Source organism: Hakea prostrata, chromosome 4 (genome assembly GCF_041222555.1).
Source record: "Hakea prostrata isolate BN-2017 chromosome 4, UWA_Hpros_2, whole genome shotgun sequence".
NCBI classification, from domain to species: domain Eukaryota; kingdom Viridiplantae; phylum Streptophyta; class Magnoliopsida; order Proteales; family Proteaceae; genus Hakea; species Hakea prostrata.
The window spans coordinates 6,090,623-6,102,564 of NC_142603.1; the positions used below are offsets into that span (position 1 = coordinate 6,090,623).

An 11,942-nucleotide genomic window follows, 5' to 3' on the forward strand; every position below is an offset into this window, starting at 1 on the left:
TACCAATTACATGTGATTTTCTTTCTTTTGTTTTTTGCAAAAATTACATATGAACATAGTAATTTATACAAATGGACAACAATGTAATCTTTTTGTGATATCACTTATTGGATTGATATATGGAAATAATCACTTTGCTAGATAATAATACAAAAAATGAGTCACATTGTCCACTAAAGGATCACATTTTCCAGCGATCAAATGACTCTACAATTTTATGATTTTTCATGCTTTCAACCATGAGAAGTGAGTGGAGATTCATAGTAAAGATAAATAATATATAATTATTTTATAGAAAAATGTTGAAATGAAACTATGCATTTGAGAAGAGACGTTTATTGGGAAAAGCGATTCATTTATTGCATTAAATAGTCATGTGGGTGGTTGTTTTTGTTTCATTTGTCAAATGAGCTGTACTGCTCTTACACATTACGATCATGCATTAAATTTTACGATTTTTTTTTTTATCTTCAAATTTTTCCACCATCACTCTTTATTTACCTTGTATTTATCAAATTCACACAGTGGCTTCATATCTAATTTATTATAAAAAGTAGTTGTCTTACAATAATGATTATAACAATTATTTTTTTAATATCTTAAATAATTTGCAATAACCATTAAATCATCCGGAGAGTTTACATCTTCTCCCTACACTTTTAAGATTAATTAATTTTAAAGCTTTTTCAAATAATTCAATAAACAAGCATGAGTCGTTTGAGTTTGAAGCTGGAGGCCACCAATGACATGCCTCGTTATAACACCTATTCCATGATTGCTCAATCAATATAAAAGAATTTGTTATAAATATATAATGTACTTTCACGTTTGAAGCTTATTCATTTATCGTTTTAAGTATTTGGTATGCATGTAAGATCAAATATTATTGTTTGTTTTAATTTATGTTAAAAAAATTTAAATTATCACTAATTATAAATTGTTAATTTGAATTTTTTAATTTTATTTTATTTATATAGATAATAACAGAAGCTTCATCCATTAAAGATTGAAAAGATATCTCGTAAACAATACTTGTGTTTTTTTAAGTTGATGATTTTGTGATCAATAATTAAGGCCATAGAGAGGTATTATTTATAATAAAATAATTGTTTATATAAACCAAAGTTTATCACTAAAACAGTTTCACTACTAAAATTTTCAAGTGATATATCCACAAAAACATTGTAGCAATAATACTTTTAACTCTGATACCACTTATAAATCTTTACATTTAATTATCACATTTATTGTAAGTTTATTACTACATATTGTGCATGAAACTCGATGTTTCTTATTTATTTATTTATTTATTATTATTATTTTATTTTTTTGTAAAATGCTTCTTAGTTGAAGTAGAAGTTAATGTGTTAAGGCTTTGTAACAAATTATAATCAAATAATTTAATGTAGTAGAAGGGAGTGTTTTAACAATATATACGAGCATATTAATTTCCTATATATGTTTCATATTAATTAAGCATATTAAGTAGTCACATGGTGATAGAATAATTGTTTTAAAATGAAGAATTTTAGTAATATATTTTAAAAAATTAAGTTAACAACAATCATATTTTTAAGGTAAAATAAAAAATAAAAAAATCACAAATAGTAGTTTACTATAAACTTGAAATAATATAATTTAATTATAAAGCAAGCACCTACAAATGAATTACCATATAAAAAAATATTGCATTATCAATGTAAACATCTATTTATCTGTTGACATAATCCATCAAATTGTTCATTTGTAAATTGAATAGAAATGACATTGTTTTCCTTGTATAACAATAATTCAATGTGTTTATATAGGGGAAAGAAAAGTTCCAAATGTTGATTGATAAAACCATTAGGAGTGTAAGTGATGGCCACGAGATAGATTGGCTCCACACCTAAACTATATGTGGAAAACAAGTTTTTTTTTTCTTCTTTGCCAACGATAGATAAAACATACAAACAAATCGTTTTTTCAGTTGTCCATAATTATTTATTGCACAGGTGCCAAAGATACAGATAAGTATTGTTTCAGTTCAACAAAATGAGTAATTACCTATCAGTTATATAGGTAATAGATAGATGGATATTTCCTTAGTCATGTAGTAATAGAGTTAGCTATTTCATAGGAAGTCATCAAAAGATACGTTATCAACAGATCCAAAGCTTGTTATTGGTTCAAGCCTGGGGTAGTCTAGCATTGATTCACTAGAAAAAGCTAGTGGGAATTCATCGAACAAGGTATTGTCGCCAAGGAGTGACATGCCTAGATCATCCATTGCGGCAACATTTACCGGGAGGAAACTAGATTTGTTTACCTCGATGTCAACAACAGAGCGATCATTACAGGTGTTGATACTGATGAAGCCATTCCTTGTGTGGTCACAAAAAATATCTTGATCCATATATTTACGAGCTCGAATGACCTAAAAAAATCAATAAATTAGTAATCCAAATGAAACTTATAAAGATTATTGAACATAGAGGAATGAGGGAAGCAAAATCATGTAGCATATATTACGTATTTTAGGTTTTGTTCATCTTTGTATAGCATAATGAAGTCTCCAGACTGCAAGCCATGAGCCCTCACAAATTCTCCTAAAAAAAAAAAAAGAAGACCATTTTAAAGGAGAGAGAAGCCAACTATCATGTTCATAATAATAATAAAAAAATGATATGATGTGCTCACCAGTGTTTTCAAGTACGTACATTCGGCTATTATTGTTGGGCCAAAACCTATAAATATTAAATAAAAGATATAACACTTAAGCTTAAACTCGTCTTATAAAGAGTGAAAATTTTGTAGACATCGCCACATTAGTCATTGGTCATTGACATAAAATAATCCCAAGACCACAATATTGCTACCCATAAGTCATACCCTCAAGTCAATGATTTACTTGGTAGTTCTCATATATGTATGTTGTGTACATATTGAGACTCTAGAAATATCTAATATTATTTAATGGAAAAAAAACTTCCAATTTAAAAATTCAAACCTGTATTTGAAGCTCCACACTCGTTGACCATCGATATCATCCATGTCAATGTAAAACCCTTCCTTGGCATCAAGGGTGGGGAGATAAGCTTCAGCTGCTCTCTATAGTTCAATGCCACCATGTAACACCAAGTGAGTTCTAGTAACAAATGAGGAACAAGTCACGGAACACATTTGACCTTGACTTAATTGCCTGAAGTGCATCAAGCGACTCATGATTGGTAGGCCTCAAATAAATAATCGAGGATTCAGGGACATGGTATTGGATTTGTTTTATTAATCTACCATCATCACATACTTGATGTTTGCTTGTACATTTTGATTCGAAGAATATCATTGGTAAATTAAAAGAATTCGAGTTACATACCTTTGGGAGTACCATTCTCCCAAGGGAGCTCACGTCACTGTGTTTCAAGTTCCTTCGGAGGAGGAACCTCAACCTCGTTGTATCAATTTCCTATAATAAAAGTTCCACCACAAAACAATCAAAGTAAGAACATCATGATGCTAAATTGTAACCAAGGAATCTTAAAACTCATTAATATAATCACTAATATGCTAAAATAGCAAAAATTGATTGACCATCACCCCCTCAACAAAAGAACAATAAAAAAAAAAACAAACAAACATCCATCAGGAAGACAAAAAAAGAACCAGTTAATTGGGACAATGCTGCTTTTTGTATAGCTCGAGCCTTACATCTAGCATAGCATCAAATAGAATTGATTGGAAAGCTAGGATCCATGTAACCGATCCCATTTAGTCGGAAAAAAGGCTCATTGTTATTGTTGTTGGATAGATTAAATTGTATATCTAGTATGGCCTCGAAATAGAGTTGATATAAAAACAATGATCCATGTAGCTAACCCCATTTAGTTCCTTTGGACATTACCTGATTTAGTTATACATAGGTCCCATCATGATCCTACCTAAATTGGGAACTTCCTAAAGTGGATATACACTCTTTTCTTATTATAAAATATCACCAACCATGTAAGAAATGTTTAATAGAAACTGAAAAGATCAATGTATTAAGTATTCTGATTTGTTTAAGAACATATGAAATCTAGAACTATAAACAAGTGCAAAAAATTCATAAGAAACAAGAGAAGCTGCATCAGATCATTGCTTCACCAAACAGATAGGGTAGCTGAGGTTTTTTCGTGTCACAGGTTTCGAATGTTATCCGAAGCACAATTTACCATGTCAGATCCAAAGCACAATTTACCTAAAAATAGAAAGAAAAAAACAAAGTATTTGAGAAAGAAAGAAACCCTACTATTGAAATCAACACATTCGCCTAAATAAAGAAAGCAAGAAACCATCTTGTGATTTCAGATCCAATAAAAGAAAACCAAGAAAACCGATCAAGATTTAGGGATTGGCCTTTGAAGATTGGAATCGAGAAAAAAACAGATTGAAGAAAATAAGAGAAAATTGCAGAGTATTTACACGTGCAGGAAGGGCGAAACAGTCCTGAGACTGAGAGGGAGCAGGCAGCGTTAGCACGTGCGAGTTCGAGGTTGGCAGAGAAGCAAAAGGCAAGGGATGGAGAAGGTTAACTCGTCTCTGCCTCGCCATCCTTTTCTTGCGATTGGCTCCGAAGCTGGTGAAAGCAACGAGGTCGACTTCGAGCTCATGACTCGCTTCGATCCGATCCGACTCATCGTCGTTTCTGTCTCCTCGCATTGTGACAACCGTTGGTTTTCCGGGAACGACTGACATTAACGCACGTACACTAGCTCGCCTCAGTTTCCTGAAAACGCTTTGTTCCGTCACAGGCCACTGAGAGAGATGTTAGGGCTAGAGTTTTAGTATCGTTTTTATAAATGCAATTTTTGATATATAATTTGATTCTTTTTTTTCTTTCTGGCGATCCATCGATGGATGAAAGCCACTCGGCATTATGGAAATGGCGGTGCTAAAGAGAAAGAGTTTCGGATTCAGTGGAAGTTTTCTATTTTTAGAACGGATTTGGCTATTGCAGGTGTTAAGTCGAGTGACATTTGTGCATTTTGCATTCTGCATTCATTTTTTTTTTCTTTTTCAACTGCTAGTTTTGAAAAATTTATCGCTATATAGTTTTTTTTTTTTGTGGTTAATTTTGTTTATTTTGACGGGTTTTTTTTTTTTTTTGTTATAGTGGAAGGGAAGAGAGTATCGCCAAAGGATGGGCGACGGATGGAACGAGACGTTTCTGAAATGTTCTGGGTGTGGTGCTCCAAGTGTCCAAAAAGCTCTGTTTTCTGCAACGTCAATTAATGGTGTTTTACGGTTTCGGAGCCCGTCTTTCTCGTGAGTGCTCCCCATACACTTTCTCTTTCTCTCTTGGGAAAATGTATGACTTTGGAGGAGAGTGAGAAAGAGATAAGGTAGAACTTTGGAGGAGATTCAGACTCGTATCAGAGCTCTGGTTTTATATTTTGAAACTCCTAACAGAACGCGTCGTTGGTCCGGCATAAAAAAGGTTCTAATTAAGATTAAGCAAAAGAGATGGATTATGGACAACAGAATAATGATTAAACAGGTTCATATGATCATATGATCCCATTAAATCCAACGGTCGATCATCTCTTCGGGGAACCTGAACTTGAATTGGCTACCAGGAATTTCTGGAAACAGTGGATCCATCACCTGCCAGTGATTAAAATTTTCGATTTCCAGGGTATCCGCCTTTCTATTTTCTGGGTCTGGTTTCTGCAGTTTTCTTCTGATTAAACAGTTGTTCTATTTTGCTTATTCGTGTATTCTTATCTTCCCAGGGCCAAATGCTGTTTAGCGGGAAAAGAAGCAAAACATCAATTTTGAATTTGTCCAGGGAAGACGCTAGCATGGACGGATGGAAAAGGTACATTTTACTCTGTTTCATCTATGATTTGAGGCTTTAAGCTTCTCTTACTCAATGGAACAAGTATGGAAGTAGCTCTTCCTATAGCATTTGCGTTTGAAAAATAAGCCAGCAACGGGGTTGGGGATTGCCTTACACGCACAGTCACATACCCTGAAACTATTAAGTACTAAACCTGGAAGTAAACAGCAAAATTGGCAATTCATCACCTCAACATACATTCTCTGCAGAGGATGAGTTCACATATTAACAAATGGAAGACATAATGGAAGGTTCTTCGCTTCAAGAATAAAACCATTCAGTTTCCTGGGAGGTGTTTTTATAAAAATCTCTGATGCTAGACTTTTGCACTAAAGTATTATCTTAATTAAAAAGAATGACGTATTCGGATACGCTCTTAATTGGTTTGTTGTTACTTAAGATGTATTCCTCTGCTGACCTGGATACTGAAGAACTCAGATTTTCCATTCACATTCCAAGAGATTTTGTGGTGTTGTCGTCTACTTTCTTGCTTCCAGTGGTACTGGCACTTTATATATATATTTATATTGTTGTTTGTTGTTGTTGACAAATATCAATTCTTGAACACCACATGGATACTGGGGTTTGTATTCATATATTCCTTATGGAGTTGAGTTCTTACTCTGACATCTCTCTTCTTTCTTCCAAACTGGAACAATTATTCAGTTGAAAAGAGATGGAAATATCTTACATATCCATGGAATGCTACATATGCTGCACACAGGGTCCACTAGTTTCAGAGAAAAGGACGCTAACTTGATGCAAATTCTGCTTCACAGCCATTCCTGCAGGGCTGGTGATGCAGAGGGCGAAGTAGATGAGAAAGGACTTGCATCCTCTATTACCTTTTTTCAATAGGATTCTTTGGCAGTCCAATGATGGGGCTATGAACTTTAGTTTTATGTATTTCTTTTCTTATTCTAAAGTCTAATTTTGAGTCCTTCAACTACAGAGTAATTGTGTCTATCAAAATTATTTATTTATTATTATTATTATTATATATTTTTTTAAATTTGCTGGTCATTGTTCCTCACTTGTTTCTGCTAATTAGTCATCAGTGATTGAGAACTGTGTAGACTCATATAAGTCATAGCTTAGTTGAGTGGACTCCCTAGTACTCCTTGGTGGATTTGAGGTTTCAGTGAGGTGGATAGTGGATTCCTTACTTTCCCTCATTCTATATACTATTTCTTAGATTTCCTTTTGGGTTCTTAAAAATCGTACTTTTATTTTCCAGTCTTGTACTTAGAAATACCCTGTTATTTTTGCAGATTCTTTTCTATCATGTTTGCTTTATAACACTTTCTGTAATTGCTCTCATTGATTGAAATTTGCTGTTGATGTTTCCAGCATATTCTACTGATTTCTGATTTAAAATTTCAGTTTGATTCGCCATCTTAATAGTTCCTTTACTCTTTTCCTGCTTTCTCTGTGTTTTAGGCCATAGTCTATTGCACTTCGTCATCTGTCTCAGATTTCTGAAAAATTTTGATAGCTGACAAATCTGGTCCTCAGCGTCACTAAACCTGAATTTGAGATCAATTAGATCAGCTCAATTTATTCATCCAAATTTGTTTTACCCCCACTCTCTCCGACCTGTTGTTTTCAGCTTCTTATTTCTAACCTCTGAATTTTACTTTCCTTGTTTGTTTCTTACTAAAATGTAAATTCGCTTATCTGTTCCCCTTTACTATTTATTTGCCCATATTGGGGATCCTCTTTCTTGATCTTTTTTCTTCAGTCCTATACTAAAAGCTAGAGAGTTCTCAACCATTTTCTCCTTACCCAATCCTTCCTCATCAGCTGCCATATCCCTGCCAACCCTAGCTTTACCCTTTGTTGGAGTGGTTCAGAGGACATTGACCACCTTTTCTTCTTTTGTCCCTTCTCCCGTTCCTTTTGGGATAGAGCCCTTGCATCCATTTGGCCCCGCTCAAGACGCTCACACAGGTTTGTTCGTGATGGTCTTGGTCTTGGATCTCAAGGAACTTTTTGCCGGTCACTCCATATGTGATTGCCTTGGCAAGCTAATCTTCAGTGCCGCCATCCATCACATTTGGTGGGAGCGCAACCTTAGAAGATGGACTCCCAAATATTGTTCCTTAGACTTGATTTGGAAAGCCATCTACATTTATGCATCTTCTAGATTGCTATTCCTCCCCCATTCCCCTATGGTTGACACCCCCAAAAATAGGTTAATTTTTAGTTTATGGGGCCTCAGCTGCTGTCTCATCTCCCCCTCTTGAGCTCCTTGCTCCTCCCCCCTCCCTTTTTTTAGTCCCTTTGTAATCTTCTCCTGTTGTGTTGCTTGTTGCTTTTAATATATTATTTATTAATCCAAAAAAAAGAAGCTAGAGAGTTCAGTTTTGCACCATGTGAAGTAGTGTCAGTGCCTATCTTCGGCATTTTCCTAACAAAGTGGTTGCTGCAGACTGAAAGCTGCATCTTCATGCTGGCTTTGTAAGTTTTATCCTTCCACCAAATAAATTCCAATTAAATGAGGAAATAATTACAATCTAGAGGGGATTGCCTGGCCACTGGTTTCCAAAGTTTGATCTTTGCCATTGTTGAGGACTTTATTCAGTGTTTATTGAGTCTTCATTTCCCTGCTGAAGTTTAGTCATTTTTTATCTTATGCCTTACTAAGATTTGTTATTCATTGAGAAGGGAGCAAAAGATAAAAAGGAAAAAGAATTGCAATTTAGTGCACTGATAATGCACATGGATTCCTATCTTTGGGGGGGGGGGGGCGTTTGAGTGTTTGCCGATGAATCTGACCATAGTTTTATTTTGAGAGTGCATTTCAAGGGGATTATTGTTTAATTTGGTAGTTGGTATGTTATGGTGACCCATTTAGTTGGGATAAGGCTTCTTGTTGTTGTTAGTTGGTTTGTTATGCCACTATTTAATATTGGATAAAACCTAAACTGATTGTTGATATGTGAAGTGTGTCCTTGCAGCTAGAATCTTGTGATGCTTGATGGTTCACTTCTCATGATTGCCAGTCAAATCTCTAAGGGGACTGTTGAAGCAAACAGAAAGTCTTTAGTTATCCTTCTTAAATTGTTCAAGGTAAACCTTTAGATTCTCTCTCTTTTCACTGTTTTGGATGCCCAAATATATTTTTATTCATATCTGCATCTTCTGTTCCCCCATTTCCCCTTTTCTTGTAGCGATGGCATCTCTTATTATGTTGGGACTAAATTTGATGTTCCCAACTTTTTTATTTGCTTTCTAATCTCACAGAGATTCTGGTTTCAGTTCCTGTGATCGGTGTTTAGTTAGTGCCGTGCCATTCACAATTTCTATCAAGAGACCAGTTGTATTTATTTGCTGAAGATACTTCGGCTCCAGGTGGAATACTAAGGTCAACTAGGAAAACACCTGTTATAAAGACATTCGGTTATTTTGATAATAAGCTTAGGTTAACAGGACAATTTTGCTTGCAAAATCTCGTTTTTGGGGTCATTGGACCAATTATGTTGGGGGTGGGATTTAACTGACCTTGTTTCCTAGGTTTGGATCGTTGAAACATTTAAGTCATTGTTCTCGCTGATCTTTGCTATAGACATGAGATCCAGTTAGTGCCACTGGTGGGTGCTGATCCTTGAACATGTGAGAAATTGAGTTCTTGGTGGCCTTAGAGGCTTAACCCATCTGTACAAACTAGAATTTCATTATTAATGCTATCCTTATTTTTGTTATTTGGTGTCTGCTCCATAAAGTCCCATTGGTGAATATGCTAAAGCTAATAAACTTTTAGCTAAAGAAGATTGGAAACTGTCAATTTCACTTTTTCAGTTAGTTTATCTAAAGCATTTACATAGAACAATCACAACTCAACCCCACTCAAGATCTCTTTCCCAAATCTGTCAAGGTTGATTTTCATTAAGATGTGCTTTTAGTTGCTTAATGGGGATCCAGTCTACCAGCTGGACCACCATTACTACAAAACTCCCGGCTGTTTGATTTTTTACTATCTAAACTGAGCCTTAGAGGATTCAAGATTCTTGTGGGCCACTGCTTATGGAACGTTTTGCTTTATGTTCTCTGCATTTTGGCTCGATAAGGCTCCAATGCCTGGAAAGAGGTAACGGCATTTGCAGGGTGAAAGAGTTTAATGAAAGGCTGGTTATGATGCTGAACCATTATTGTTCCTCTTTTCTCTCTTGTGCATGGGTCATCTTAGCCATGGTTGACAGTGAAACAGATTTGAACTCCAGGACTTGAAGCCATTATTAGATCATTTCTGTTCATGTTAGTTGTTAGAAGTTAAATATTCATTAATGATACTTGCACTTGCTGCTTGTGCTTGATTTATTCTTTTCTTGCATAGGTTGATTCTGTGTTTCACGATTTCACCGCCTTCTTCTACACAGGACCTTAAGCTTGGATGAATCCAACATTCAAGATGGAGTTTAAAATGCTTGTCAGGGAAGGGTCAGCGCCAACTCAAATGAGGTTGTTTCCTCCCCCCTCCTATTAGACACAACAGGGGCAAAATGAATAATCTACAGGGTTGGGTTTCCTTCAACTGAGGCAGGTTGGTCAAATTTTTGGTGTTTGCAGACATTCAACTATTTAATGCCCGGGAAAGTTTCTTTTCACTGGGGGAGAAATAAAACTGTCCTTGTTAGCATCCAAATTTTTTTTTGGGTAGAATTGTCAACATCCAAAGTAAAGGATGCCAAACGATTCAGTTTGGAATATGGGTTTGGTCCTTATTTGCTCTTCTGTATTCAGTTTTTACTCCTCTCATATTATTCTGTGGGACTTCTACACCCCCTCCCCAATTTTTTTTTCTTTTTTCTGTGGAATAACAATGAAAACATATAGTTCTAAAGAAAATTACAATCCTACATATACTTATTTGATTTTATATACCAAAAGGCCAACTGATTATTTCGTATTGGGGATGTGCTTCTAGCACAGTGGTTGCAATTTCTAATATAGAGATAGCAAGTCTGAGGAGGTTTCGGGTTGAAGCCTCCATCTGTTCACATCTTCTCCCCACTCTTGAGGAGAGTTATTGGTTAAAGATAGAGGTGGAAGACAAAAGAGACCAAGTGAAAACTGAGCAAATCTTAAAATAACTGGATTTTGTTAGTATTGGCAGCTCGATCTTTTTACTACATTTGGACTAGAAATGAATTTTTCATGAGAAGTAAGAAACCAAGCCAAGGTAAGACTCTCAGTCTGATCCTTTTTTGGATTAAAGAACTTGTATTCCCCCTCCTAAAAGCAATATAGCATGAAAGAATGAAAATCAGCAGAAAATGAAAGGTGATGCTTGTGTATTTTCTTCATGTAAGTGGAAATTTATTCTGAATTATACTTTTAGTTGTTTCTGGATATTGGTTACTGCAGCAGCTGGCAAATGCTTGTACCAGACAAGAAGCAATGGATGGAGCGGTTCGTGTCTGGAGGCAGTTTTAGAAGGGATTATAAAGGTGTGGATGGAAGATGCTGACAAAGAGTTGCCAGTTTTAAGAAGTGTGGACGAACAGCAATGAATTGTTGGACCTTGTTCCTAAGCCTAGAGGACGAATTTGGCCTTTGAATCTTGCCCTATTTTTGTGTTTTATAGCTAGGAATATGGGAGGGATTAAATTTGGTAACTTTTCTGAAGGTTTTGTACTAATCGGTTGTTTTTGGACACTCCAGGGGGAATTACTCTCTGGCCTACTCTGGCAATGTTGTTCTATTCTGTGTTTTTGAGTATTTCTAAGCATGTAATCCAGGGTCCTGTGCCATCTTGAACAGTTCGTGTTCTTGTTTTGTTTGTTATTATATTTTTCTTCTCATAAAAAAAAAAAAAAAAAAAAAAAAGGAAAAAAGAACGGAGAAAGTTTAGATTCTTCTCTGTTTTTCATTCCTGGCTTGCAATCATGATCAAGGTTTATTAACTAATGAGTGGCATGGTTTGAGTCGGTTTAGGTGGAAGGCATGTATTTGACAATAATTAGCAAAGGCTTATGATGAAACAAGCGGAGTTAGGATTGTCTCCCCGGAAGCACTTTGTGCTATTCGATGGCTGTTGACCCCAAATTATAGGGGTCCATAGGGTTAGGGTAATGAAGTTTTT

At 35.3% G+C, this 11,942-nt stretch overlaps 1 protein-coding gene and 1 long non-coding RNA gene across 4 annotated transcripts; one reads left to right on the forward strand and one right to left on the reverse strand.

Annotated features, from left to right (window-relative positions):
- Positions 1 to 2,113: 2,113 nt before the first annotated feature.
- On the reverse strand, positions 2,114 to 4,677 carry LOC149017377 (B3 domain-containing transcription factor FUS3-like). Its single transcript, XM_089151720.1, has 6 exons — positions 4,447 to 4,677; positions 3,356 to 3,445; positions 2,990 to 3,090; positions 2,680 to 2,726; positions 2,512 to 2,588; positions 2,114 to 2,416 (listed from the first exon to the last, which is right to left on the reverse strand). The coding sequence occupies exons 1-6, from the start codon at positions 4,675 to 4,677 to the stop codon at positions 2,114 to 2,116; spliced, it is 849 nt and encodes a 282-aa protein (XP_089007846.1).
- LOC149017378 (uncharacterized) lies at positions 4,110 to 11,590 on the forward strand. 3 transcript variants are annotated; one of them, XR_016172802.1, is made up of 5 exons: positions 4,110 to 4,975; positions 5,132 to 5,653; positions 5,751 to 5,836; positions 8,818 to 8,929; positions 10,237 to 11,590. It is a non-coding gene; the product is annotated as an uncharacterized LOC149017378 (long non-coding RNA). The 3 variants fall into 3 exon arrangements; XR_016172803.1 differs by lacking the exon at positions 8,818 to 8,929 and having other exon boundaries at positions 10,237 to 10,400; positions 11,225 to 11,589; XR_016172801.1 differs by lacking the exon at positions 8,818 to 8,929.
- The last annotated feature ends 352 nt before the right edge of the window (positions 11,591 to 11,942 follow it).